Genomic DNA, 24755 nt, shown 5'->3' on the forward strand with positions numbered 1-24755 from the left:
ACTCTCTAAATCGTGAACTAAATTAATCCTTAGTATAGGATCTATCATATTACTCTCCCTATCAAAGACTTACTCTTAATCCCTCCTGTAATAAATAAGGGGAAAAGTGTCAACATTTCTCAGTTAAAGCTTTATAAATTGGACATAAGCTTCCTACTTTATTTTACAATTTCTCAAATCTGAATTACCCTTCTACCTCTGTGTTGCCAGCACAATACTGATACTGCTTCTTTATGCCTTCTCATCCTTGAAAAATCACTTCAAATATCATATTTTTCATAAAACTTAACCCAATCAACCTGATCTTCACACATACTTGCCTCTGGATTCCTGAATAGCACGACTAAGTCAAAGCTATACTTACTTATTGTTAACACTGTTTTCCCACTCTTCTGCATCATAGTTGCCTCTTCAGTATATTATAGGAATTTTATGCTAAATATAACACAAATTGAAGCTTGGGGACATAGCAGGTATATAATAAATATTTTTGATTGATAGACAAAAATAATTCATGTTAGTAAATGACATAAACTTATAAAATTTGTGACACAGATGAGGGAAAAAAAGAAATAAGAAATAATGGGAAAACTTTCTCTTGTTAGCTTTTACAGAGTAGATCTAGGTAAAATTTTGAATGTTTTGTCTCCATTTCTCAGAGTATGTAATTTAAAATTTTTGAGAAACATTCTTTCCTTATTATAGAAGGCAAAATAAATAAGGAAAAATAGTGCTATACACTATGTTAACAATATTTATAGTTTCCAGAAAAATATTGACATTTTACTTTACAATTTGTTTAAATTGCATCTCTGTTGTAATCTGTTTTTTGATGTTGTAACAGGATGTCACAGTTATATATAGTGAACCAAACTGTACTGGCTCACAGTTCTGGAGGCTAGGCTGTCCAGCTCATCAAGGTGCCAGCATCACCTGAGGGCCTTTTATTGTATCATAACATCAAATAGCAGAAAGTGAAGAAAGAGGGCAAGAAGAAGGTAAACCTACACTTTTAAAATGGTACCGATCCTACCTAAGATGGTAGAGTCCTCATGGTCTAACATGTCTTAAAACTCCCAACTCCTAATACTGTTACAGTTATATTTTAACATGAATTTTGAAGAAGACAACATTTAAACCATAGAGGCTCAGTCTAGGCTCATGGTAGGTTTTTATTTACTTTAATAAACACCTACTATATATTTACAAAATTTTCAGATTCTGAAAGGGTGATGGAATATTAGGAATGGTTTCTGTTCTCTGCAAGCTTCCTTTTTCAATGGTGAGATGAGAAATTAAGGTCAATAGAGAAATCATAATGCCAGCTATAGATGTCTTGAAAAATTATATATGATTTAGACATACAGAAATAAATAGCAGAAACACATAGTCAGGAAAATAAATAAAAGATATATTCATATCAGTAACATTTATTGCATGTTTAGAATACTATGGGGAGGTCAAAATAACCTGGTTGAGAAGATTCTTGATTATTTTTATTTTAAAAATTATAGGAGGCATTAAAGATACAAAAATTCTCATCAAAATCTAAACTTAGGGGCCAGTCCCATGGCCTAGTGTTAAGGAAGCCAGATTCCACATGGCCAACTCTGCAAATCACATCTGGCTTTGGTGGCTAGAAAAACATGACAGGCACATATGCACACATGCTTAAAATTCTGAAAGGATGGCAAAATGGAGGAAAAAGGATTGTGGTGTGACCATGCCGTGCTGGAGGGTGCATTCTCTCTTTCTTTTGTTCTCTCTCACTGGCAGGTGCATGCATTCTCTTGCTTATAAAACCAACAAACAAATCCAAATTTGGAATTTTCTTTACCATGATTACACAAAGACAAATTCTTTTTCACATTATCTGTGTCTAAGAAGATAAAATACATAAATTCCAAATGTGTTTACAGACTCCAATAAATTAGCAGCATGTCTATCAATATTAGAGGAAAAAGTTATGCAATTTAGTCAGACATTAAGATACATTAAATATTTCAAAAGTTGTAAGGTGTAATTCTCAATTTTGACTTAGGGTTCAACTTTGTGTTTATTTAAATGATTTTGTGTTGTATAGAAAAAGTAAATCTATATTTAAGACCCAAAACATCCTTAATAAAGTTTATAATTTATAGACTTATAATTCCTATATTAACTTTATGTAATACTAGTTTAACTTGTTGCACATGTGATTTGTATATTTGTGCACTGTTTTCCTAGCTCTATCTTATTTTAGGTTTTGGCCACAGGGGATGTATGCTCAGCAGAGAGAATGAGAGAGAAAAAGAGAGAAATCACACCCAATGGGGGATGGCCACACTGCAATCCTTTCTCCTCCATCCTCCTCCTGGGATTTTGAGAATGCACACATATTCCCAGTGTGATTTTCAAGTCGTTGGGTCCAGGACTTGAACTGTGGCCTGCCATATGGGAATCAGTGGCTTAGCTACTATGCCACCTGCTGGCCCCATATTTTCCTGGCTTTTTTAAAGTTTTCCTTTTTTTTTTTTTTTTTTGCCCTAGGGCATGAATGTTTGCCAGAGAAAAAGAGACAGAGAGGGAAAGTGAGAAATCATCCCCCAGGGATGGCCATACCTCAATCCCTTCTCCTCCATTCTCCTCTCAGGATTTTGTATACACACTTTCCTGACATATTTTTAAGCCACTGGGTCTGGGACTAGAAGCTTGGTCAACCATATGGGAGTCCAGCACCTTAATCTCTATGCCATCAGCTTGTTCCTCCTAGGTTTTTTTCCTTCTTCTTCTTCCTCCCCCTTCTCCTCCTCCTCCTATTATTATTATTAAGAGATTTTTGCTATAGGATGTATGTGCTTACCAAAGAGACAGACAGAGAGTGAGAAATCACCCCCCAGGGTGGATGGCCATGCCACAATCCCTTATTCTCCATTCTGCTCTTGGGATTTTAGGCACACATGCACGTGTGTCCAGTGTACGTTTCAAAATGCCAGGTCTGGGACATGAACTGTAGTCAGCCATGTGGAAGTCCAGTGCCTTAACCACTATGCTACCTGTTGGCTTCCCTCTTAGCTTATTTTTAAGGCAACAAATATTTTTGCAGTATTGTAGTTTACTATTTTATGTTATACAAAATAGAAGTCCTCCAAATATTAATGAGTTAACCGTCTCGTTATTTTGCTATGCCTATCAAGAACAGAGGAAATAGTTTAATCTGTTTTCAATCAATTTTTTTACTTGCCTTAGATTATGGGTCCTCATCAGAAGACACAGAGAGAGAGAGAGAGAGGTAGAACCCCCCAATGGGGTGTGGTCACGCCATAATGCTTTTACCTCCATTTCCCTATCTTGCTGGGATTTGGGGCATGTATACATGTGCATGTGGCATGTTTTTCAAGCCTTCAGGGCTGCGATTCAAATCATCATCAGTCATGTGAGATCTGACTCCCTTTACCACTAGGCTATGGGACTGGCCATCTATTAGAATTTTAAAAACAGTTATCAAATTATTATCATAAAAAAGAATAAAATTCCTTCCTAAAACAAATAGTTTAGATAAATGTGTATCTATGATTCTATTTTCCTATCTAAGTAGTTTTCCATATTTAAAAATACGTTAATTATAAAAATATATTAAAAATGATTTAATATTTTTTTTGGAGAGGTTTTCGCTAAGGGTGCGTGCGCCCGCCAGACAGACAGACAGACAGAGACATAGAGACAGAAAGTGAGAATCATCCCCCAGGGGGGATGGTCACGCCGCAATCCCTTCTCCTCCATTCTCCTCTCGGGATCTTGGGCACACACGCACACGCGCCTGGCGTGAGTTTTAAGCCACCGGGTCTGGGACGCGAACCGCGGTCGACTACGTGGGAGTCCAGCGACATAGTCACCACACTAACTGCTGGTTCCCAAAATGATTTAATTACTATGACTGCATATATGCTATGTAAATTTTCTAGATAGAAAATTGACAAATTTTATTGTCTTTAGGGTAAAAAATAAAGAGAATAGTGGATAGATTTTTCAGTCATAGTTGTTTATATTGTTAATGAGCTTGGATACTAATAGGGGGGTTGATAATTTCTAAAGTTCAACCATTTTTCTGAGCTGTGTCACAAGGTAGTAATCAAACAATAGTGACCAAATAATGACGATAATGAAAATTATTAGCCAAAGATCCAGTGAACTTTGTCTGAGGTAAGTGGAGAAAATAACTAGTGAATATGTTCTTCTTTGCACTATTAGCCTTTGCTTCCACGCTCATTTGTTAGATTCATAAAAACTATATAACAATCATTTTTTTTAATTCCTCACTCCCCCAGCTCTCTTACTCCCCTCCTATAAGGAGTTAAAGTGTTTTCCCAAATTCATGTTCACCCCAGAGCCTCATGATGCTATCTTGTTTGGGTCTTTTTTGTTTTTTTTTTTAAGAGAGATGTTTGTTATAGGGCGAGTGTGTTCCCTAGAGAGACAGAGAGAGACAGAGAGACAGAAAACAAGAAATAACCCTCCAGGGGGGATGGTCACACTGCAATCCCTTCTCCTCTTGGGATTTTGGGCATGCACGCACATGTACCTGGAGTGAGTTTAAGCCACCTGGTCCAGGACTCCAACCACGGTCGACTGCATGGACAGCCAGTGACATAACCATTATGCCATCTGCTGGTCCCAACAATCATATTTTCTGAGATGATTATAATATCAGGTTGTCAGAAAAGTCATGAAGTATTTTTCTATGCAAAAACATGTCGTGACTTTTCTAATGACCCAATAGATTCATGGCAGCAGCAGATGAATGGTACCAAGCATAGGTTAGAGCGGAGAGAACCAGAAGGTCAGGGGCTGGGAGATGAACATGGTTAACATATATCAACCTATAGAAATATGAGTACAGAGTAAATGGAGGGGGTGCAATGCCAAAGTCTAGACTAAGAGGGGGCTATGTATTCAGAAAGCCAGAGGTCAGGTTGAAAGTACAGGTTGCAAATTCAGCTAGACAGAGAAGTTTGGGCAAAGCACAGCATCCCAAATACTAAAATAAACCCAATCTAAAGGCAGACTGCCTCTGAGACCAGCAGTTAGCGTAATGGCTATGTCACTGGATTCCCACGTAGTCGACTGCAGTTCGAGTCCCGGACCCGGTGGCTTAAACTCACGCCAGGTGCGTGTGCGTGTGTGCCCAAGATCCCGAGAGGAGAATGGAGGAGAAGGGATTGCAGCGTGACCATCCCCCAAGGAGTTGATGTCTCACTTTCTGTCTCTCTGTCTCTCTCTGTCTGGTGAGCGCACGCGTCCTATAGCAAAAACCTCTTCAAAAAAAAAAAAGGGCAGACTGTCTCCATGGCCTCAATAGTAAGAGATGGGTGGTAGCAGTGGATATAGTTTCTCAACCTCTTCCCTACTGACATCTGTGCCAGATAATTCCCTGTTGCTGAAGGGCCATCCTGTGCCTGGTAGAATGTCAGACGGCATCCCTGGCTTCTCCACACTAGACACCAGGAATCTTTTCCCTCCCAAGTTGTCAAAAACAAAAATGCCTCGGGACCAGCAGTTAGCATAATGGCTATGTTGCTGGACTCCCATGTAGTTGACCATGGTTCGAGTCTTGGACCCGGTGGCTTAAACTCACACCGGGCGCATATGCGTGCATGCCCAAGATCCCAGGAAGAGTATGGAGGAGAAGGGATTGCGGCGTGGCCAAACCCCCTGGGGGGTGATTTCTCATTTTCTGTCTCTCTGTCTCTCTCTTGTCCTTCTGGCAAGCACACACGCCCTGTAGCGAAACCTCTCCAAAAAAAGAAAAAAAAAAAAAAAGGCCTCCTGAAGGGCATAATCAGTCCTAGTTGAGAACCACAATAATGCACAAAGGATAACCCTGAAAAGTTAGAGGAGAGGAAGAGTGTTTAATCATAAAGCTCTGGATTACACTATCAAAATTCTTCAATATGATTTCAAAATTATAAGTTATTGTTAAAATATAAAAAAAATTAGTATTTTGAATTCTCTATTAGGTCTTAGACTAAAAAAAAAAAAAAAAAAAAAGACTTCCACATTCTGGATCTAGAATAGTCTTCTTTATTTTAAACATTCATTGGATACTACACACAGTAAATTCCACATACCGAAAAATACAAACCTTTTATGTAAGGAACAAAGAGATTTCTGAGTTGAATCATATAAATATTATCTGCTGTAGGCCATGTAATAGTGTACTGTAACTATAAATTATTTGCAACCAAAGTGTATAATCATTTCATAAAGCTGCCACACTCTACTTCCAAATAATACATCTGGAAGGAAAAAGTCAAATGTGCCTCGCTCCATAGCAAGATATAAAATGTTGAAAAAAAAATTATTGCTGGTTTCTTTCCTTTGAAGTTCCTACTGAATTTCCATGATGGGCATTGATACGGGCTGAGTCATGTCCACAAAATTTATATTGAAATTCTAACTCTGGTGCCTAAGAGTAAAACTGTATTTGGAAATGTGGCCTTTAAAAGTTAATTAAATTAAGTTGAAATAATTAGTGTGGGTCCTAATCCAATCTGATTGGTGTCCTTATATAAAGGTAATGGCAGGGAATGGGCAATTCAGAAGAAAGATCATGTGAAGACCTAAGAAGACAGCTCTGAGCCAAGAAGCAATGCCTCAGAAGAAACTAATTTTGCCAGCACCTTGACCTTTGGCTTCCAGCTGTCAGAACTATGAGAAAATATTCTATTATGTGAGCCACCACTCAGTGGTACTTCATTTTGGCAGCCCTAGTCAAGTATTTAGGCGATTTCCTGCCTTCTACTGAAGTCATGCTGTAAGACCTTAGGGCGTCCCCATTACCACTCACTTGCTCATCAGCAGGTAATACGACCATACTTCATGGAAGATTGGGGTAGATTTTGATTTGAGATTCGTGACAAATTACCAATTAGACTCTTATTAGAAAAGTTTCCATGAGGATATATATATAGATTTTAAAAAAAAGAGAGAGAGAGAGAGAGAGAAACATGGGCAACTTTAAAAAATGATGGGTAGCAGATGAAGTCAGAAATGGAAGTTTCTCAATGCTCCAAATGCATGCTGCAGTTGACTTTGCCTTCTCTAAAGATACTCCATAAACTAACCTATTATCACTTGTGCAACGACAGATGCTATTCTCAGTTTTAAAATAGAGCTCTGGTGTTCTGGACGTGTAGAGGACCAAAAATACTGCTCTGTTGCTTCCTAGCTGAATGCCTCATTTTCCTCAAGTATGCTTCATTTCCATATCTAAAAAGTAGGGTGCCACAGATTTGTTTAATGTAGTTGCTACCTTGGCATCCATGTTATTTTATTTTATTTTTTTGGGAGAGGTTTTTGCTATAGAGTGCATGTGCTTGCTAGAAAGACAGAGAGACAGAGAGATAGAAAGTGAGAAATTACCCCTCAGGGGGGATGGCCACGCTGCAGTCCCTTCTCCTCCAATCTCCTTTTGGGATCCTGGGCGTGCATGCACACGTGCCCAGCTTGAGTTTAAGCCACCAAGTCCGGGACCCGAACTTTGTTCAACTACATGGAAGTCCAGTGACATAGCCATTACACCAAGTGCTGGTTCCAGGTTTAGGCCTGCTGTACATTGTTTGAAATCTCACTGTAGCCCATCAGCTTCGACCTAGTTAAACTTCCCTTCTTTGTGTAGTTGGTTACAATATGGCCCAACTGCTCCTTATCCCACTGACCCAAAACCTAACAAACCCCACATGTTCTGACCACAATAAAATAAAAGGTCATCACCAGAGTGATGTAAATAAGTTCCTCATTCACAAGTGTTTTCTTTAATCTAGCTAATGCACAGCACTCATGACAAAACCTAAGGGATAATGCACATAAGCCCTACCTAACAATGACATAATCCTACAGCCTTTCTCTCTCTCTCACTAGTTCGTTTATGTGCATTCTCTCTCTCTCTCTCTCTCTCTCTCTTATTCCCTCCACTTGTTCAACTTGTGCTTCCTTGCTGCTTTCAGACTTCATATTGGCTTTCTGATGTCATCACTAACTTCTCTGGACCCATGAGTAATACCTTTCTTTTATCTATCTAATGTATTTTGGTTTTGTTTCCTCATTGTGTCTCATTTAACACAATCCTGAACTTAAATTTTCCTCCATGTCTGGGCTCTCCTACCTAGAGTTGCTATCTTGGTTTCTGGTCACTCTCAAGAGAGACACGTTTAGGCCAAATCAGAAAGAAACCATAACAATAAAAATCACAAGATAGGGTTAATATAGTGCTTACTTTCTTAGAGTTATCATGGAAACTAACTGATCTAGTCTATATATAGAAATCAATGGTGTGTATGGCTAACAGAAAGCAATCTATAAATATTTTTTGAGAGGTTTTTGCTATATGGTGTGTGCATTTGCCAGAAAGACAGAGAGAGACAGAGAGCCACAAGTGAGAAATCACCCCCTAGGTGGGATGGTCACGCCACAATCCCTTCTCCTCCATTCCCCTCTCGGGATCTTGGGCACACACGTACATGTGCCCAGTGTGAGTTTGAGCCACCAGGTCCGGACTTGAACCACGGTCGGCTACATGGGAGTCCAGTGACATAGCACTAGTTCGTTCATGTGCATTCTCTCTCTCTCTCTCTCTCTCTCTCTTATTCCCTCCACTTGTTCAACTTGTGCTTCCTTGCTGCTTTCAGACTTCATATTGGCTTTCTGATGTCATCACTAACTTCTCTGGACCCATGAGTAATACCTTTCTTTTATCTATCTAATGTATTTTGGTTTTGTTTCCTCATTGTGTCTCATTTAACACAATCCTGAACTTAAATTTTCCTCCATGTCTGGGCTCTCCTACCTAGAGTTGCTATCTTGGTTTCTGGTCACTCTCAAGAGAGACACGTTTAGGCCAAATCAGAAAGAAACCATAACAATAAAAATCACAAGATAGGGTTAATATAGTGCTTACTTTCTTAGAGTTATCATGGAAACTAACTGATCTAGTCTATATATAGAAATCAATGGTGTGTATGGCTAACAGAAAGCAATCTATAAATATTTTTTGAGAGGTTTTTGCTATATGGTGTGTGCATTTGCCAGAAAGACAGAGAGAGACAGAGAGCCACAAGTGAGAAATCACCCCCTAGGTGGGATGGTCACGCCACAATCCCTTCTCCTCCATTCCCCTCTCGGGATCTTGGGCACACACGTACATGTGCCCAGTGTGAGTTTGAGCCACCAGGTCCGGACTTGAACCACGGTCGGCTACATGGGAGTCCAGTGACATAGCCATTATGCCGACTGCTGGTTCTAGCAATCTATAAATATTAGTTATTCCTATGGTTAATATGAGTAACAATTATGCATGTATCATACCTTTAGCATGATCTCTTCAAGTCTAAATTTTATTGTTTTGTACATTTGTCTCAGATTCCCAATTATAAAATTTCCTTATATGAGATTATCCCAAACAGATATGTGGTTTAAGATAAAAATAATTTTTTTCTAAACTATTATTATTGCAATAAGAAGGGTTATAAATACCAGTTAGACATTTTGAATAAGTTACTCTGAGATAATTTATGGCAAATCAGAAAAATTATATTCCAATCAAAGATGGTATGGTTATGAATTAACCATAAATTCAAATTAAGGACAGATAATGTATATCATCTTTATTAGCAGTCACATATTCCATTAGGTGTCACCTTTATTATTGCATATTTAGAATTTGTAAAAGGCTGATGCCTCAACATTGCAGAAATACTCTATAATTTTTGAAGATTTGACATTTAGCTTAAATCTGAACTTACTATTATAAATATGCACTGAAAACAATTTTATAAGTATGGCATGCTTTAAAGCATTGATATGAAACTGGAGATGATTTTATTATTATTTCACTTGCTCAGTTATTAAGATGCATTTTGAAATTTATTTCAAGTAGCAATTTTTCAGACAAGAATTTATTTGCCCAATTATTTATATACTCAGGACTACTAAAACTGTCCCATTTTAAAAAATTTACAGTAAAATGTTTGATTTTGCATCACTGAAAATACTTGCTGATGGATGTATTTGTTTTGATATCAATGGATCATAATTATGCAATTCTTTTTTACCATATGTATGAGTAAAAACAAGTTTTCATTTTAGAAGACATGAAAATGAATATGATGCTGTTATTTCCAAATATTTCAGAGTATAAAATTCATAAAACTAATAAATTATACTGTGATATTGACAAGGCATGAGAATATATGCATCACACACATTTTTGCAAGTCAAATTTTTTACATAATAAACACTTCCTTTTAAGAATACTTAAAAACTCAGGCATCAATCAACTCATGATAGTTATAAAGAAAATGAAGAGATGAAACATGAGATTGAAATAGGTAAAAACCTATGAGAATATGGCAAGAAGAATTTATTAAATTGAACTCATTTCAACTACTTGAATAATAGCTACTTATTAAATAGCTATTATGTATTTTACACACTGTAAAACATGGAGATGCTTTACACAATGAAGGAATGTGAGTAAAGGAGGTGGAGAAAAACAAGGAAGATGAGAAGAAAGAAGAGGAGAAAAAAATTACAATCACAACTCTCTTCTTCAACGCATGGGAGACCTTGGAGAATGTATATTATGTTCCAGTTAGGGAAATACTGCAGTTAAAAACCACGAATTAAGCATACTTTGCAGGTTTATCTTTCAATTATAAAATTAGAGAGAAGTACTTTAATTTATCCAAACGTCAATCCACTTAAAGCATTAACACCCAGTTGAACTTCTCCAGTAGACTTTGTAGCTGTTTTGACAGCTCTCCATGTCCCATGGCAGGCTGTTGCCTTTACTCTTTAGCTTCCATGGATTGCTTAGGAAGTAAATATGCACCAACACCCTTCATCCACTCGTTCTCTCCTATTGGAGGTTGCCCATTACATGAAAAGCCCCTTCAAGAAAGATGAATACCTCAAAAGAAAATGCTTTTAAAAGGCAAGCACCAACAATGCTCACAGAAGCTTGAAATTTCCTGGAAGCAATTCTGACCATGGCTAAAGAAAATACTTTGGGCACTGTGACTTTAATGGCACCATAAAAATAACAAGGCATTAAACAAGCCTCAGTTTAATAGTCTGGAAGAGGGAGAGTAGGGGAAAATATTCAAATTACCCAAATCCAACTAATGGCTCAATTGATGTAAACCTATTACTCGAAGTTATTTAATAACCCTGAGGTTTCTTCTACATTCTAAAAAAAAAAAAAAAAAAAAAAAAAAAAAAAAAAAAAAAAAAAAAAAAAAAAAAAAAAAAAAAAAAAAAAAAAAAAAAAAAAAAAAAAAAGTGTGTGAAATAAGATGAATGACTCTACTGTTCCCAGATTTCCCTAGAAAGTGCTGGTGTAGTCATTGCAATTAGGGGTGAGAAAATTAGCAGGTGAGGAGGGGATAGGGCTTGAGTACAGGAACAGACAGAGTTCTCACCACAAACATAAATAAATTCCTTGTAATTTCCAGCTAAGGTGTTTAACATGGTAGGTGTAGGCACAAGGCCTGGAAAATTTCCAGGGGGAAGAATCACGGATCCTATCATTTGGAGCAGGAGGAAAAATCTTTAGAAGTCATTTGGTCCAGCCTCTCACGTTTTTAAAATCTTTTTAAGATAGGGTCTTAACTGTGTTGAAATCCTCCTGTCTCATTCTTCCAGCCAGAACTACAAGTAAACTGTGTTTTTTTTGTTTTGCTTTATGAGACAGGATTGTCTCAATATATACCCCAAGCTAGCCTTGAACTGGTAATTATCCTCCCTGTAAGTGCAGCCTCCCTGAGTCACTGGGATTAGCCTTCATGTTGGACTGGAAATTGAACGTGGGCCTCCCATGTGTTCCCAGCCTGCAGAGCAAAGTCTTAGAAATGCCTTGCCATAGCTAGGCCAGCCTCTCACTTTTTTTTTCTCCTCTAATTTTGCCAAAGGTTGTATTCACTAACTGGAGATAGAGGAAAAAGAGAGAAAGAAAGTGAGAAACCACCCTCCCTTTCACCCCTCTATGGGGAATATTCATACCATAATTGCTTTTTTTCCATCTCTCTCAACTATAAAGATTTTGGGAAAGTGCCACTAGGTCTGGGTAACTGGCCATGTGGGATCCCATTTCCTTAACCATCAGGCTATGTACTGGCCCATCTTCACTTTAGATGTAAGAGACTGAGACCCAAGACTTGCCCCAGACAACCCAATTACCTCTTGGGACAGAGTGGTCTACAACCTAGATTTCCTAAACCTTTTTAGTTTTTAGAAACTGTGCTATAAGCTGGAATGATTGGTGTTTGGAAATCACATCTGTAACAGTCCTAAAGATATAAAACAAAATAGAAACAAAAGTGACACCTCCACTTCTTCAATCCTTGGTTCCAAAGAAAACAAATAGCTTTACTCACCTACAGGGAAATACTCGCTCATTTTCTTTTTGTAGATTTTGAAGTCAACTTCTAAAAAGACACAGAAGATGATCCGATCCACCTAGAGGCAAACAATAAACACTCACAGTGAAAGGAAATATGACAGTTGCTTTCCCAGAACATGGGGCCTTAGAACAAAACAGATGGAAAAGCCTCATATGGATTTCTCATGTTATAGTGCTAAACTACAAAGCAGCATTGAGTGAAGTTCAAGGGTATGAGTGTGTGTGTGTGTGTGTGTGTGTGTGTGTGTGTGTGTGTGTGTGTGTGTGTGTGTGTGTGTGTGTGTGTGTGTGTGTGTGTGTGTGTGTGTGTGTGTGTGTGTTCTTTGTAATATAAATAAACCCTTGGCCTCTTTGGTAGAAAGATGTTACATAAATCAAAAAAGAAATAATAAATGACAATAAGCCACTTTGCAGCAAGCTATAAATAAGAACTGAGATTCCAACAGGATACCTAGACTTCATGTTCTATAAAATAGCCAAACGAGAGGTCTACAGAAGAATGACAGTAAAGTATGTCAGTAAACAAAGAGCTTGTCCTACCCTTGTTAGACAAATATATTTATCAAATGTGTTTGTATGTGAACATGGCCTGCAAAGGTTCCATACAACTTAATTTGCATAAAGTCACTTGCTTTGAGCTTAACACACTTAGAAATACAACTGAAATAAAATATAATGAGTTGGCAGTGACTTGAGGTCAGTTTAACATTTAATTTGGTAGAATAAGCTGAATAAAGTAAATGCCATCTCAAACTAAAATATGTGCAGTCACTTTTTTGTTTTTAGAGAGATTTTTACATTTAAGAAACTTCTTTGAAACACAGAGAATACTGCAGTAAACAGAGAAGAGCGAGGGAATATACATAACAGCTTACATATATCTGATATTAAATCAGTGACTCAATTTTGTGGTTGGAAATAAACTCCTCTAGTTCTTTTATCTCAACGATGTAAAAAAATAATAATAAAAAAGGTAACAATCACTCAGTCTAACAAATGGCAACTGGAAAACTGAATAGAATATTAAGGGAGGCATTTCTCATGGTGAGACAGGAATGAGACCCCGCGAGCAGGTAAATAGGGCAGGGACTCCCAAGGAAGAGTCACTGTGATAGTGCCTCTTAATACATGACTCTTAATACATGACACACGCATGTATTAAGATAGAGTTAACTTATAAAATGGAGTCACTCGGGTCAAGCTTTTGAGAAGCATTGTTCACTGCTCTCACTACAGGTCAGGTATTGGCTCTTGCTGATCGCTCACACAGGCAGCTGCTTATAAACAGAGTTTTTTACAGTTTGCTTGATCAATCACAACCTATCAGGAAATGCAACCAGACCCTCTTCAAAAATTCCTTCCTCCTGCCTGGTTCTTGGCACAAGGAAGGTTGTTATCTTCCTTTCTGCTACCCCAGATACACACAGAGAAATTTACCACTTGGATGGTACACTAAGTCAACATCTTGATTCCCACTGGGGAAAAAAATCTAATTGGGCAGTGAATCCAGATAGGGATGCTCATCCCTTCAAAGACCACCCTGGGCGTGCATGATTAGATAATTAAACTCCTCACCTGGGAGAGATGAGCGAGTGCAGGAAAAAGCCACAAAACCAAACACAGAGGCTAGGTACTATGACAGATCTTCCCCTGCTAAATATTCATTGCCAACCCTCAGGATAAAAGCAACACCCAACCTCATGCTCAATGCAGTTGTCCTCCGGCAGCTGCCTACCCATGTGCCTTTCAGGCATGGGGGAGGACAGATTTACTTTAGAAAGCTTTACTTTAGGGAGAGAGACCAGCAGATAGTGTAATGGTTACATCATGTGACTCCCACCTAGTTAACCACATTTGAGTCCAAGACCTGGTGGTTTAAAACTCATGCCAGGTGCATGTGTGTGTGTGCTCAAAATCCCGAGAGGAGAATGAAGGAGAAGGGACTGCCACATGACCATACCCTCTAGGGGGTGATTTCTCACTTTTTGTCTCTCTGTTTCTCCAGCAAGCACATGCACCCTATAGCAAAAATCTCTCAAAAAGAAAAAAGAAAAAGAAATCTTTACTTTTTTTATTAAAACTTCTTTTTTCTGGGGCTGGCAAGTGGCATGGTGGTTAAGGATGCTGGACTTCCACATGGCCAACTGTGGTTCAAGTCCTGGACCTAGCGGCCTGCTTTCTCTCTTCCACTCTCTCTATCACTCTGTCCCTCTCTGGTAAAATTAAAAAATAAATAAATAAACAAAGTTATTAAAAATATTTTCTTTTCTTACTTTATTAATATTTGTAATTTTTCATTTTGTGTCTCAGGGCAGGTCTCTAATCTTTGAGATCTGGACTTAAAGCACTAAGGGTTTCACACAACCCAGTTCACTCCCCCATCTGACAGCAGAACTCTCTCTAGGCAACTCATTCTCTGCAAGTGCTTTTTGAGCAGCACTAAGCTTGTCAATGAGCTGACATTTCTTCTCAATATGATAGCCAGTCTTTCTGCAAGCTGATTCTCCCCTCTCACATAAAGTCAGCTTCTCTGAGAATGAACAAGCCTAAAAAAGCCCAAGAAGCCCAAATAAATCCCCTCTGACACAGATAAGAACCTCTTGCCTCAGCTTTTCATTGGGAACCCATTTTCTGGGATCCATTCTCTGCCTGGGAGTTCTTATCATGCCTCCCTCTCTTAATAAACTCTCTATTGTACCACTCCTTCTCTATGTCCACGTCTAATTCTTGGTTTTGGCACCAAAAGGAATATGGACTTTAACTCTATTTTCCACAAACTTTTTTTTAAAGATATTTTTGCTATAGGGCCCATGCACTCATCAGAGACACAGAGAGAAACAGAGAGACAGAAAACAAGAAATCACCCCCCAGGGGGGATAGCCATGCCACAATCCCTCCTCTTCCATTCTCCTCTTGGGATTTTTGGCATGCACACATATGCACTTTGCATGAGTTTTAAGCTCTTTCGTTTGGGACTAGAACTATGGTTGTCTATGTTGAAGTCCAGCAATATAACCATTAGACCATCTATTGATCCTGTCTACAAACTTTTTAAGTACTCTCATAGATGTCATCCACTTAACCACTCAGATATCTCATCGTGTGGGATACAAATGCCACTAACCAAGCATGACAGTTCCCAGCAGAAGAGGCGATCTACTGAGGGGAGAGATATGAGGTTCACAAGAAATCACCAGGGTCCTTGATATAAGCCCAGTGGTTTGACTACTCCCCAATCAGGTCTAGATCTCATCTAGAGGAGGCTTTCCAGGAGGCAGTCACTGGAGTGCTGTGCTGGAACCTTAAAAGACCATACAGCCCCTGTGGCTGACTTCACAGGATGGATTATCATAGAAAGCACCTGGTCTTCTGAAATGGAAAGACTGGGATGTCAATGACCATATTTTCTTCTCCCTGTTTTTCATTGGATATCCTGATGGCATATCGCTAACATTTTCTACAAACAAACAAACAAACAAAAACCCCCCAAAAAACAAAAAACAAAACCCATTACCGTCAACTTATACTCTAGATGAACTATAAATTTGGTTAAATATATGATTAATTCTGCAGTAGTGAATGTTCACCTTTGCTGTCTTTATGGTATGTTTAAGCTCTGTAGCTAAAGCTGATATCACGTGGAGTGATGAATGAGTTACATAAAAGGAATTATACAGTATGATACCATTTACATGAAGTTTTAAGACTCAAAGACACAACAGTATAGGAATCCATTCATAAGTACAGGAATGCAAAAAAGAATATAACACATAGCTTTAGGATAATGATTTCTTGAAGACAGAAGAGAAGAAGGGAAAGTGGGGATTTAACTGAATAATGTTAAATACAATTTATTGGATTGAGATCCTGCACTAAGCCCAACAGATCAAACCAAACTGAAGTTCCATATCAACAAGTTAAAACTAAGTTGTTTATCTTATCTTCCAAGAAATCAGGAGACAGAGAGAGAGATAAGGGCCAGATACCCAAATAGGCTAGTTTTAATCAGCAGCTTAAGAAAGTCTTCACTACATTAATCCTTTCAAGGAAAGTAGCTTTAAAATGACCACTCCAGTTTTCTTTTTGTCTCTGCTTTTCTTAACCATCTTTTGTTTATAAATCCAATTTCTCTACCAAGTTCATCATAACACTTATTTATTTTTTTTAAATTTGCCAGAGGTTGTGTGTATACTTGACAGAAAGAGACAGAGAGGGAAAGTGAGAAAGCATCCCCTGTGGAGTACAGTAATGTTGCAATCCCTTCTCCTCCATTTCTTCCTCCTTTTGGGAATTTGGGCATGCATGCACATGTACCCCACATGTTTTTCAAGTCACAGGGTCCAGGACTTAAACCATGTAGTCTCCTACGTGGTATCCAGCCACCAGGCCATGGGTGGACCCTATTTTGTTCTATAGAATGAGGTGTTGTATGATTCTAGAATAGAAAATAAAAGTCAACTAGATCTTTTAACTAAATATGATGTAATGTTATATTTGACAATAGTTAATATTTTATTTTATTTTTTTTTAAGAAGAAAAGACATTTGAGAAGAATAAAGCAATGGCTAATGGCTATTTACTATGGTATAGGTACATGGATATTGTATTATTTTCTATACCTTTCTATATTTTAAAATTACTTCATGATTGGGACCAGCAGATGGTGTAATAGTTATATCACTGAACTCCAACGTAGTCAACCACAGTTTGAGAGTCCCAGACCTGGTGGTTTAAAATTCACACCAGGTGCATGTGGGTGGGTGCCCAAGATCCCAAGAGGAGAACAGAGAAGAAGGGACTGTGGTGTGACAATCCCCCCTGCGGGATGATTTCTCACTTTCTGTCTCTTTGTCTCTCTGGCAAGCATACATGCCCTATATAAAAAAAAAAAATCATTAAAAAATTAAAAGAAATACTTCGGTATATTACCTTAGATACTACTTCCCTTAGATTACTTTCTCACCACATTGAACTACTTAAGGTTCCTAAAGACCGTAATTGCTATCACCTCTGTACATATGATCATGGACTTTTTTCTCTAGCCTTCAAAAAAACAGATTATTTCTAAAGACACCTAAATATGATTAAAAAAAAATATATCCAAACAAGAAACTAGACTCAATGCAGCTCTAAGAAGATAGATTCTTATTTCTACCCATTTCTTCTTACATTTTAAGTCATTTAGTAGGGGTTTTAATTTTTTTTTCTCTTTCTCCCTTCTCCCTTCCTTCCTTCCTTCCTTTTTTATTTTTTAGCCAGTCCTATAGCACAAGGCTTAAGAAAGCAGGGACCAGCAGATGGCATAATGGTTATGTCACTGGACTCCCATGTAGCTGACTATGGTTCAAGTCCCAGACCTGGTGGCTTAAACTCACGCTGGGTGTGTGTCCACGCATGCTCAAAATCCTGAGAAGAGAATGGAGGAGAAGGGATTGTGGTGTGGCCATCCCCCCGGGGGGTGATTTCTTGCTTTCTGTCTCTTTGTCTCTGTCTTCTGAGAAGTGTGCACACCCTATAGCAAAAACCTTTCCAAAAAAAAAAAAAAAGAAGAAGTAGAAAGAAAGCTTGTGACCAGTTGCCGTTCAAGAAGTTCCCAGCCTAGTGTTGGAAAAACACTCAGGGTGTCTATACACATGTGCTCAAAATACCAATGGGATGGAGCATTGAATGAGAAGGGATCACAGCATTACTACACTCCTTTGGGAGATGCTTTCTCTCTCTGCTTCTCTCTGGCAAGCAATAAAAAAAAGAAAGAAGAAAGAAAATTTATCTTTAAATTTATTTATTTATTTCATACGGGCTAGAAGGCACTCCTAACAAGAGTCTTCATGCCACAGTCTGCCCATTTACCTCCAACCTCAGTCAGCCAGACTCACCTCATGCACATACATGCTCAGCATACACAGGGAGGTGGTGAGACATGAACTTGAGATCTTCCCTTGTGGGTCTATTGTGTTACCGCTGTACTACTGTCTGGCTCTGTGGGCTTTGTGTTCCCTAAATGAGTGCATGTGTGTGTATGAGTGTGTGTAAGTATGCCCATGAGTGTGTATGTGTATAAATGAGAGTCAAGGGGTTTTTAGTGGTAATGCTATTCGTTGTTATTAAGTGCATTTTAAAGCACCACACAGACCACATACAGATTTCTCAAATATTGCAAGGAATTATAATCCACCTTTTAGCACTTTAGGCTCTGTTACCATGGAAATGGTTTAGGCTCAAAATTTGGCAGCCCAATTTATCTTCCCTGAGAGAAAAATGGATGATAAGGGTGAAGCACTTTTATTTTAAAATAATTTAGTGGGCCAGTTTCCTGTCCTTACCTTTAGGCATAACACTGAAAATGTCTTGGAAGCATGTCGAATCCATCAATTAGCCTCTTTCATGGAGTACTTGTTATGTACATGTGTACAAAGCTACATACGTGTGCACATACATACTCCCTGGGGTAATTGGTGGACAAGAACTCACTCGTTGATAACCTCTGTGTTTATAAACTCACCATGGACACTGATCTCTGCTTGTGACAGGCTGTTTTCCAAGATGGTGTGTAATGAGCTCTTCTTACAAGGTAATGCTGATACATTATTGTATAAGGAAATTGCCATTTCCTTTCCTTAAAAGAGGTGGGAGCTATACTTCCTCCTTTTGGATCTGGGAGGCCTGTGACTTTGGCAGAAGTGGTGTAATGTGACTTCCAAATCCTTGTTACAAAGGTGATATGGTTTCTATGGGACCAGCAGTTAGCGTAATGGCTATGTCGCTGGACTCCCACGTAGTCGACCGTGGTTCGAGTCCCGGACCCGGTGGCTTAAACTCACGCCGGGTGCGTGTGCGTGCGTGCCCTAGATCCCGAGAGAAGAACGGAGGAGAAGGGATTGCAGCGTGGCCATCCCCCCTGGGGGGTGATTTCCTGCTTTCTGTCTCTCTGTCTCTCTCTGTCTGTCTGGCGAGCGCACACGCCCTATAGCAAAAATCTCTCCAAAAAAAAAAAAAAAAGGTGATACGGTTTCTGTCTCTCCCCCTGGATGCTTGCTCTTGTACTCAGTCATCCTGCTATGAGGAAGCAGAGAGACCACAGGGAGAAACCCAGTGTAGCTGTTCTAGTCAACAGCCTTACCAGGAGTGAGGAGGCTTTAGAAGTGTCGACTCCAGACCTTTAAGCCACCATGTTGATGCCACAAGGACCTGAGATGAGTCATTCTAATACACAATTAAAAATCTGACATTCTTTCTATCACCAATTTTTGGAATCTCTTGTTTTTTCTTTTTTTTTTCTATGTATTAGGTCATCAGAAAAATTATGACATATTTTTCTATGCAAAAATTGCATCATGACTTTTCTGACAACCTAATAGTATTTGACTTTTACTGAAAAACTCAGACCGAATGTGCCAAGCAAAAGGTACAGTAAGAAACAAGAAGAATATGGAAAATCTAATTGCTACATGGCTGAGAGACTGGAAATATGACTTGTGTAAAAGTGGAAGGCCCCAGATGACCCATTCTTACTCCAGATAAATTTCATGAAAACTTATAATAATGCCTCTTTATTGAAGCCCAGGAGTGTGGTTTCAATTTTTTTTTCCTTTTTAATGTTAGTCAGTAGAACAATTTTGTAAAATTATGGTTCTTAAGAAATTATATTAACTCATTTGTTCTTCCGATATTAAATGAACACACACAATGTATTAGGCCTAGCCAATTTGCTCTTCTTTCATGAGAAAATATGAATCCAGAAACGAAGAGACTTTTTTCCAAGGCCAAACAATTAATTAGTGGCAAAAACTTAAGAGTCATAACTCTATAGGCAGACTTCTTTCTATAATTTTACCCAGAGGGAGACATATGACATTGAGGTTTTAGGCCTGTAATCTCTGCAACACTGGACAAGCCATCATGTCTCGGGATGTAGGATTTTACAACTTCATAATCAAAGGATTGAATTATTCTTATATTATCTCTGGAGTTTCCTTCTTTTCAATATTTCAGTTACCGTATTTCTCTGTGGCAGTTTTGTGCTATGTCAACTTAGATAAGCTAGAATTACACTTCTCTGAATTATGGTTGGCCACAGAGAAATTTCCATGAGATTGTAGGGCAGCCACTATGTTAGGAAGGTGGATGCAGGATTATGGAAAGGTCATATACGTTGTTCTTTACAACCTGGGTGTGAGGTAGCAGTCAAGCCCCCAACCTTTCTCACTCCTAATAGTTCTCCTACTTCTGGTTCTTTGAGTCCTGGGCTGGGCTCAGTAGCAAGCTCAGTAGCAAGGGCACTGGCCCCTTCAGCAGGGAATCCTAACCTTGGGGCTCAATGCATGAAAGGCACACGTGCTGGTTTGTCCCTGTGGGTTCTAGGTTCCCTTCATGGCTTCCACTTGGTCCTTATTGTCTTTCATTTGTGTCCAGCTATCCTTTGTCCACCTGTCTCTTAACCATCTGATTTGCTGACATATCTGAGCCTTGTTCAGATGGGGAGACAACAGACTTCCTCACTGGCCCCATTTCATGGGCCCTAGTTAGGAGCTTTTCTCTGCTTAGCCAGACAACTCCTGCCAGACATTTATTTTCCCACTTTTTCCCACAGTGGTATAAGAGCTGCTCCTTGTAATATATTTCATTTTTTAGACATCTATCACTGTATATCATTATAGTTTGCCAAATTAATTTTCCTAGCATGAACCCACTGTATATTAGTCTAGTTAAACATATTTTATACATGCTATCAACAGATAAGTTTCCATTTTTGTGTCCCTTAGATGTTTTGCTTCTTTCTTTCCCTCCCGATTCCCTTTCTCTCATCCTCCTGCATTTCCCACTTTCCTCCCACACTGTCTCTAATATCCATAATTGCTCTCGATGCTTTTATATCTTCCAGTTAGTTTCTGCCATAGAGTGTGGACCTTTCATGTATTAAATGAGTACATTCAGTGTCTCTCTTTCATAGTCTGACTTGCTATGCTTAGCAGTAAATCTACATTTTTTTAATTCCGTACCTCATATAAGTCTTCGTTTCCTTGATTATTTCCAACTGATGTAATCGTTAGCATCATTTAATCAAATATCACATAGAGAGATACAATGAAGTAAAAAAAAAAGAAAGAAAGAAAAAACAATATTGGTTTTTAGAAACATGAAACCGATCATGGCTACTCAAATTCCAGTTACTTTCTTCAGAATACACTTCAGTTTGTCCTAGCGCATCCTCTCAGAGCCTTTCTACAGAGCACATCGATTTCTTTATAATTCAACTAATTTCGCACATTTATGACTTACTCTTTTGTTCATTTGTTTGTTTCTGAACATCTGAACAAGTTGTCAGTAAACTCAGATGGGTCCCCACTCTAAAACATAACAGCAAATAATACAAAAGGAAACCTTAATATTTTTTTAAAATTAGCAACGTGACTGTATTATTCCATATACCCTGAATTAGAGCCACATAAAATGTCAGCTGGTTTTCCTCTCTGCGACATCAGTGCAGGGTACAGCTGACGCATATGGGAGCTTTGTGAGTATTCGTGGAGTATTTGTTTGGGCAAACAGACTTGACTAAAGTGTATGTAAGTGGCAGATATTTTTCAAGGGTGTTTAGTTGCAGAATCAAAAAATAAGACATTTAGGAGGTGGATAACCCTTTGTGTTTGCTGGAAGATCTGAGAACAGAATTATAGAGGAGTCAGGGTGTTTTTGTGAGGTGTAAAAGTACAAATATAAAGGGCATGAGTCATTTGTTGTCACCAACTGTCACCTTATCCAATGCTCCTGTGTTATGTTTAGTGGCTTTTTGGCTCAGCACTGATGTTTTCCTATAGGGTACTTACTAGTTGCACACTAGCAGCAATAATGCCCTATGAGTTAGGATGTATTAAAAAAATAAATAAAACTTTTTAAAATGAAAATATAATACCAAGTATTGCCAAAGAAGTACATTGAGAATAATTTTTTTTTGAGGTGGGGGGAAGGTTTTTGCTATAAGTTGTGTGTGCTCGCCAGAAAGACAGAGAGAAACAGAGAGGCAGAAAACTAGAAATCACCCCCCCAGGGGGGATGGCCATGCCACAATCCCTTCTCCTCTATTCTCCTCTTGGGATCATTGGCATGCACGCACATGTGCCTGGCGTGAGTTTAAGTCACCGGGTCCGGGACTCAAATCGCAGTCAACTACATGGCAGTCCAGCGACACAGCCATTATGCCAACTGCTGGTCCCAAGAGGAAATTTTATATACTGCTTTTTGAGGGTAAAAACTTGTACAGTAGGAACCAGCTCTGTAGTACAACGATTATGTGCTACTCAACAGAAGCCAGAACTTACATCGTGACCATGGTTCAAGTCTCTAACCCTGCTAACTTCAAACATATTGGGCAAATGCAAAGGCACTCAAAATCTTATAGGATAGAAGGCTAGAGAATTGGAAGAAGATAATTGTGGCATGACCAGAACCTGTAAAGGTGCTCATCTCTCTCTCTCTCTCTCTCTCTCTCTCTCATTCATTCTCTTATCATGTACACATACTCTATCATGAATAAAGAAAAGCAAAACTGGTATGACAACCTGGGAAAATAATTTGGCAGAATCTCCTAAAGCTGAATATACACATACCCAATGACCTAGATATTTAACTCCCATGTATATATCTAGCAGAAAGTATACACGTGTTCACTAAATAGCACCACATCAGAAGCTGCTTAAATGTTCAGAAATGGTAAAAGGGATAAATAAAGTATGATGTATGCATATAATGGAATGTCACAGACCAGTAAGAATCTAACAATTTACAACTACACATAATAATATAGGTAAATGTCATCAGCATTTTAATACATTCTTTGTATAAAAAATTTCAGGAAAAAATGGATGATTCCATTTCTGTAAAGTTCAAAAACATTATAGAAATAGGTCAATTCACCTCTAGTCTTAGGAGTTAGTGTAGCAATTACTCTGGAGTGAGGCTGGTGAAAAGGAACCAAGAGGAATGCCTGGGATCCTGGCTGTTTTGATCCAAATGTTGGTTCCCTGGGTCAGCGGTGATCAGTCTGTGAAAATTCATCAAGCTGTGCACACACAATCTGTGTTTTCTCTGTATGTTTTACTTCAATAAGAATTTTTTAAAGGTTGAAAGTCTTACGTTACAGTTGTCTTGGTCAACAATCAAAAATCTATTTTCATTGACTTGGAGGTCAAAAAAGTACTTTAAAAGCTGACCTTCTAAAAGCAATCTCTCCATATATTTCCACTGATGCCAACTGTAGCTCACCCATCAAGGCATAAAGAAGTAAAGATGTATATCTTTCACCAAGATACCCATTAATCTACCATTGGGGGTTTTATGCCCCATAAACATGATGACATAAGTTCTATTAATCTTTTTCAGCATCATAGTCACTGCCAGTGAAGAGGGCTACACAGTGAAGCAGTTTTGGAATAGCTACAGCCGACCTCCATTTTTCACAGCTACCAGTCACAGGGCAGCTGACGCAGCCAAGATAATCCTGTGTTCAGCGATAGTGGGAGAATGAATGGATTCTGATGAATGTAATTTACTTTCCCAATGACTTACAGTAAGAGATCTGGTATGCATGCAAATACTGCTTAAACTAAGGACCCATAGAAGGCTACTATGTAAATATAGCTTGATGAACAGCTGGGGTGAAGTCCCAGACTTCCCAAAAGAGAAAACAACAGCCTTACAAGTGCTGGGTTGGACATAGGATATTCTCATAAAATACACAATGGATGCTGCTAAGAAGAAAATTAAATATCAGGGTTTAAGTATCAAATTTATACAAAGACAGGTTTGGGAAGGTGGAGGATCAGGACATTTGAAGTTTTCTTAGTGCCAGCACTAAATTGGGAATGGATAGACTAGGAAAGGGATAAGATCACTACTGATTAATCAAAAAACAAAAACAAGAGTTTGGGATGCTGGGTTCTAGTCCCTCATGTCCTACTAAGAAGAGCAAAAGGAAACAATCTGCCTTTCTACCTGGGTGCTAGTTTTTGCTGGTACATAACAAATTACCACAAATTTAATAGCTTGAAACAGCACTTTATTATCACATAGGTTGAAAGTCCAGGCTTAACCTCATTGGGTCCTGTGCTCAGTCTCAAAAACTCCAATTATGATGTTAGTTGCATTGTAGTTCTCACCTGAGGCTTGAGGTTCTCTTCCATGCCCATTCATGCTGTTGGCAGAATTCAGTTCTTTGTATTGTAAGACTGAGGTCCCCATTTTCTTACTAGCTGTTGACCAAGGACAGCCTTTACCTTCTAGAGACCGTGGCCCCAAAAGGCAATTCAGAACATGGATTCTT

At 38.6% G+C, this 24755-nt stretch overlaps 1 protein-coding gene across 2 annotated transcripts in view; it reads right to left on the reverse strand.

The window, feature by feature from the left end:
- The window catches only part of LOC102499676 (O-acetyl-ADP-ribose deacetylase MACROD2-like), a 223519-nt gene extending 211031 nt beyond the window's left edge, over positions 1–12488 (reverse strand). For both annotated transcript variants that reach the window (XM_014585984.1, XM_006143653.1), the window contains exon 1: positions 12411–12488. In XM_014585984.1, coding sequence (XP_014441470.1) covers positions 12411–12432 — 22 coding nt within the window. In that variant the 5' untranslated portion in view covers positions 12433–12488. The remainder of the gene's footprint in view (positions 1–12410) is intronic.
- Positions 12489–24755: the final 12267 nt, after the last annotated feature.

Source organism: Tupaia chinensis, unplaced genomic scaffold (assembly GCF_000334495.1).
Source record: "Tupaia chinensis unplaced genomic scaffold, TupChi_1.0 Scaffold000101_1, whole genome shotgun sequence".
NCBI lineage: Eukaryota > Metazoa > Chordata > Mammalia > Scandentia > Tupaiidae > Tupaia > Tupaia belangeri.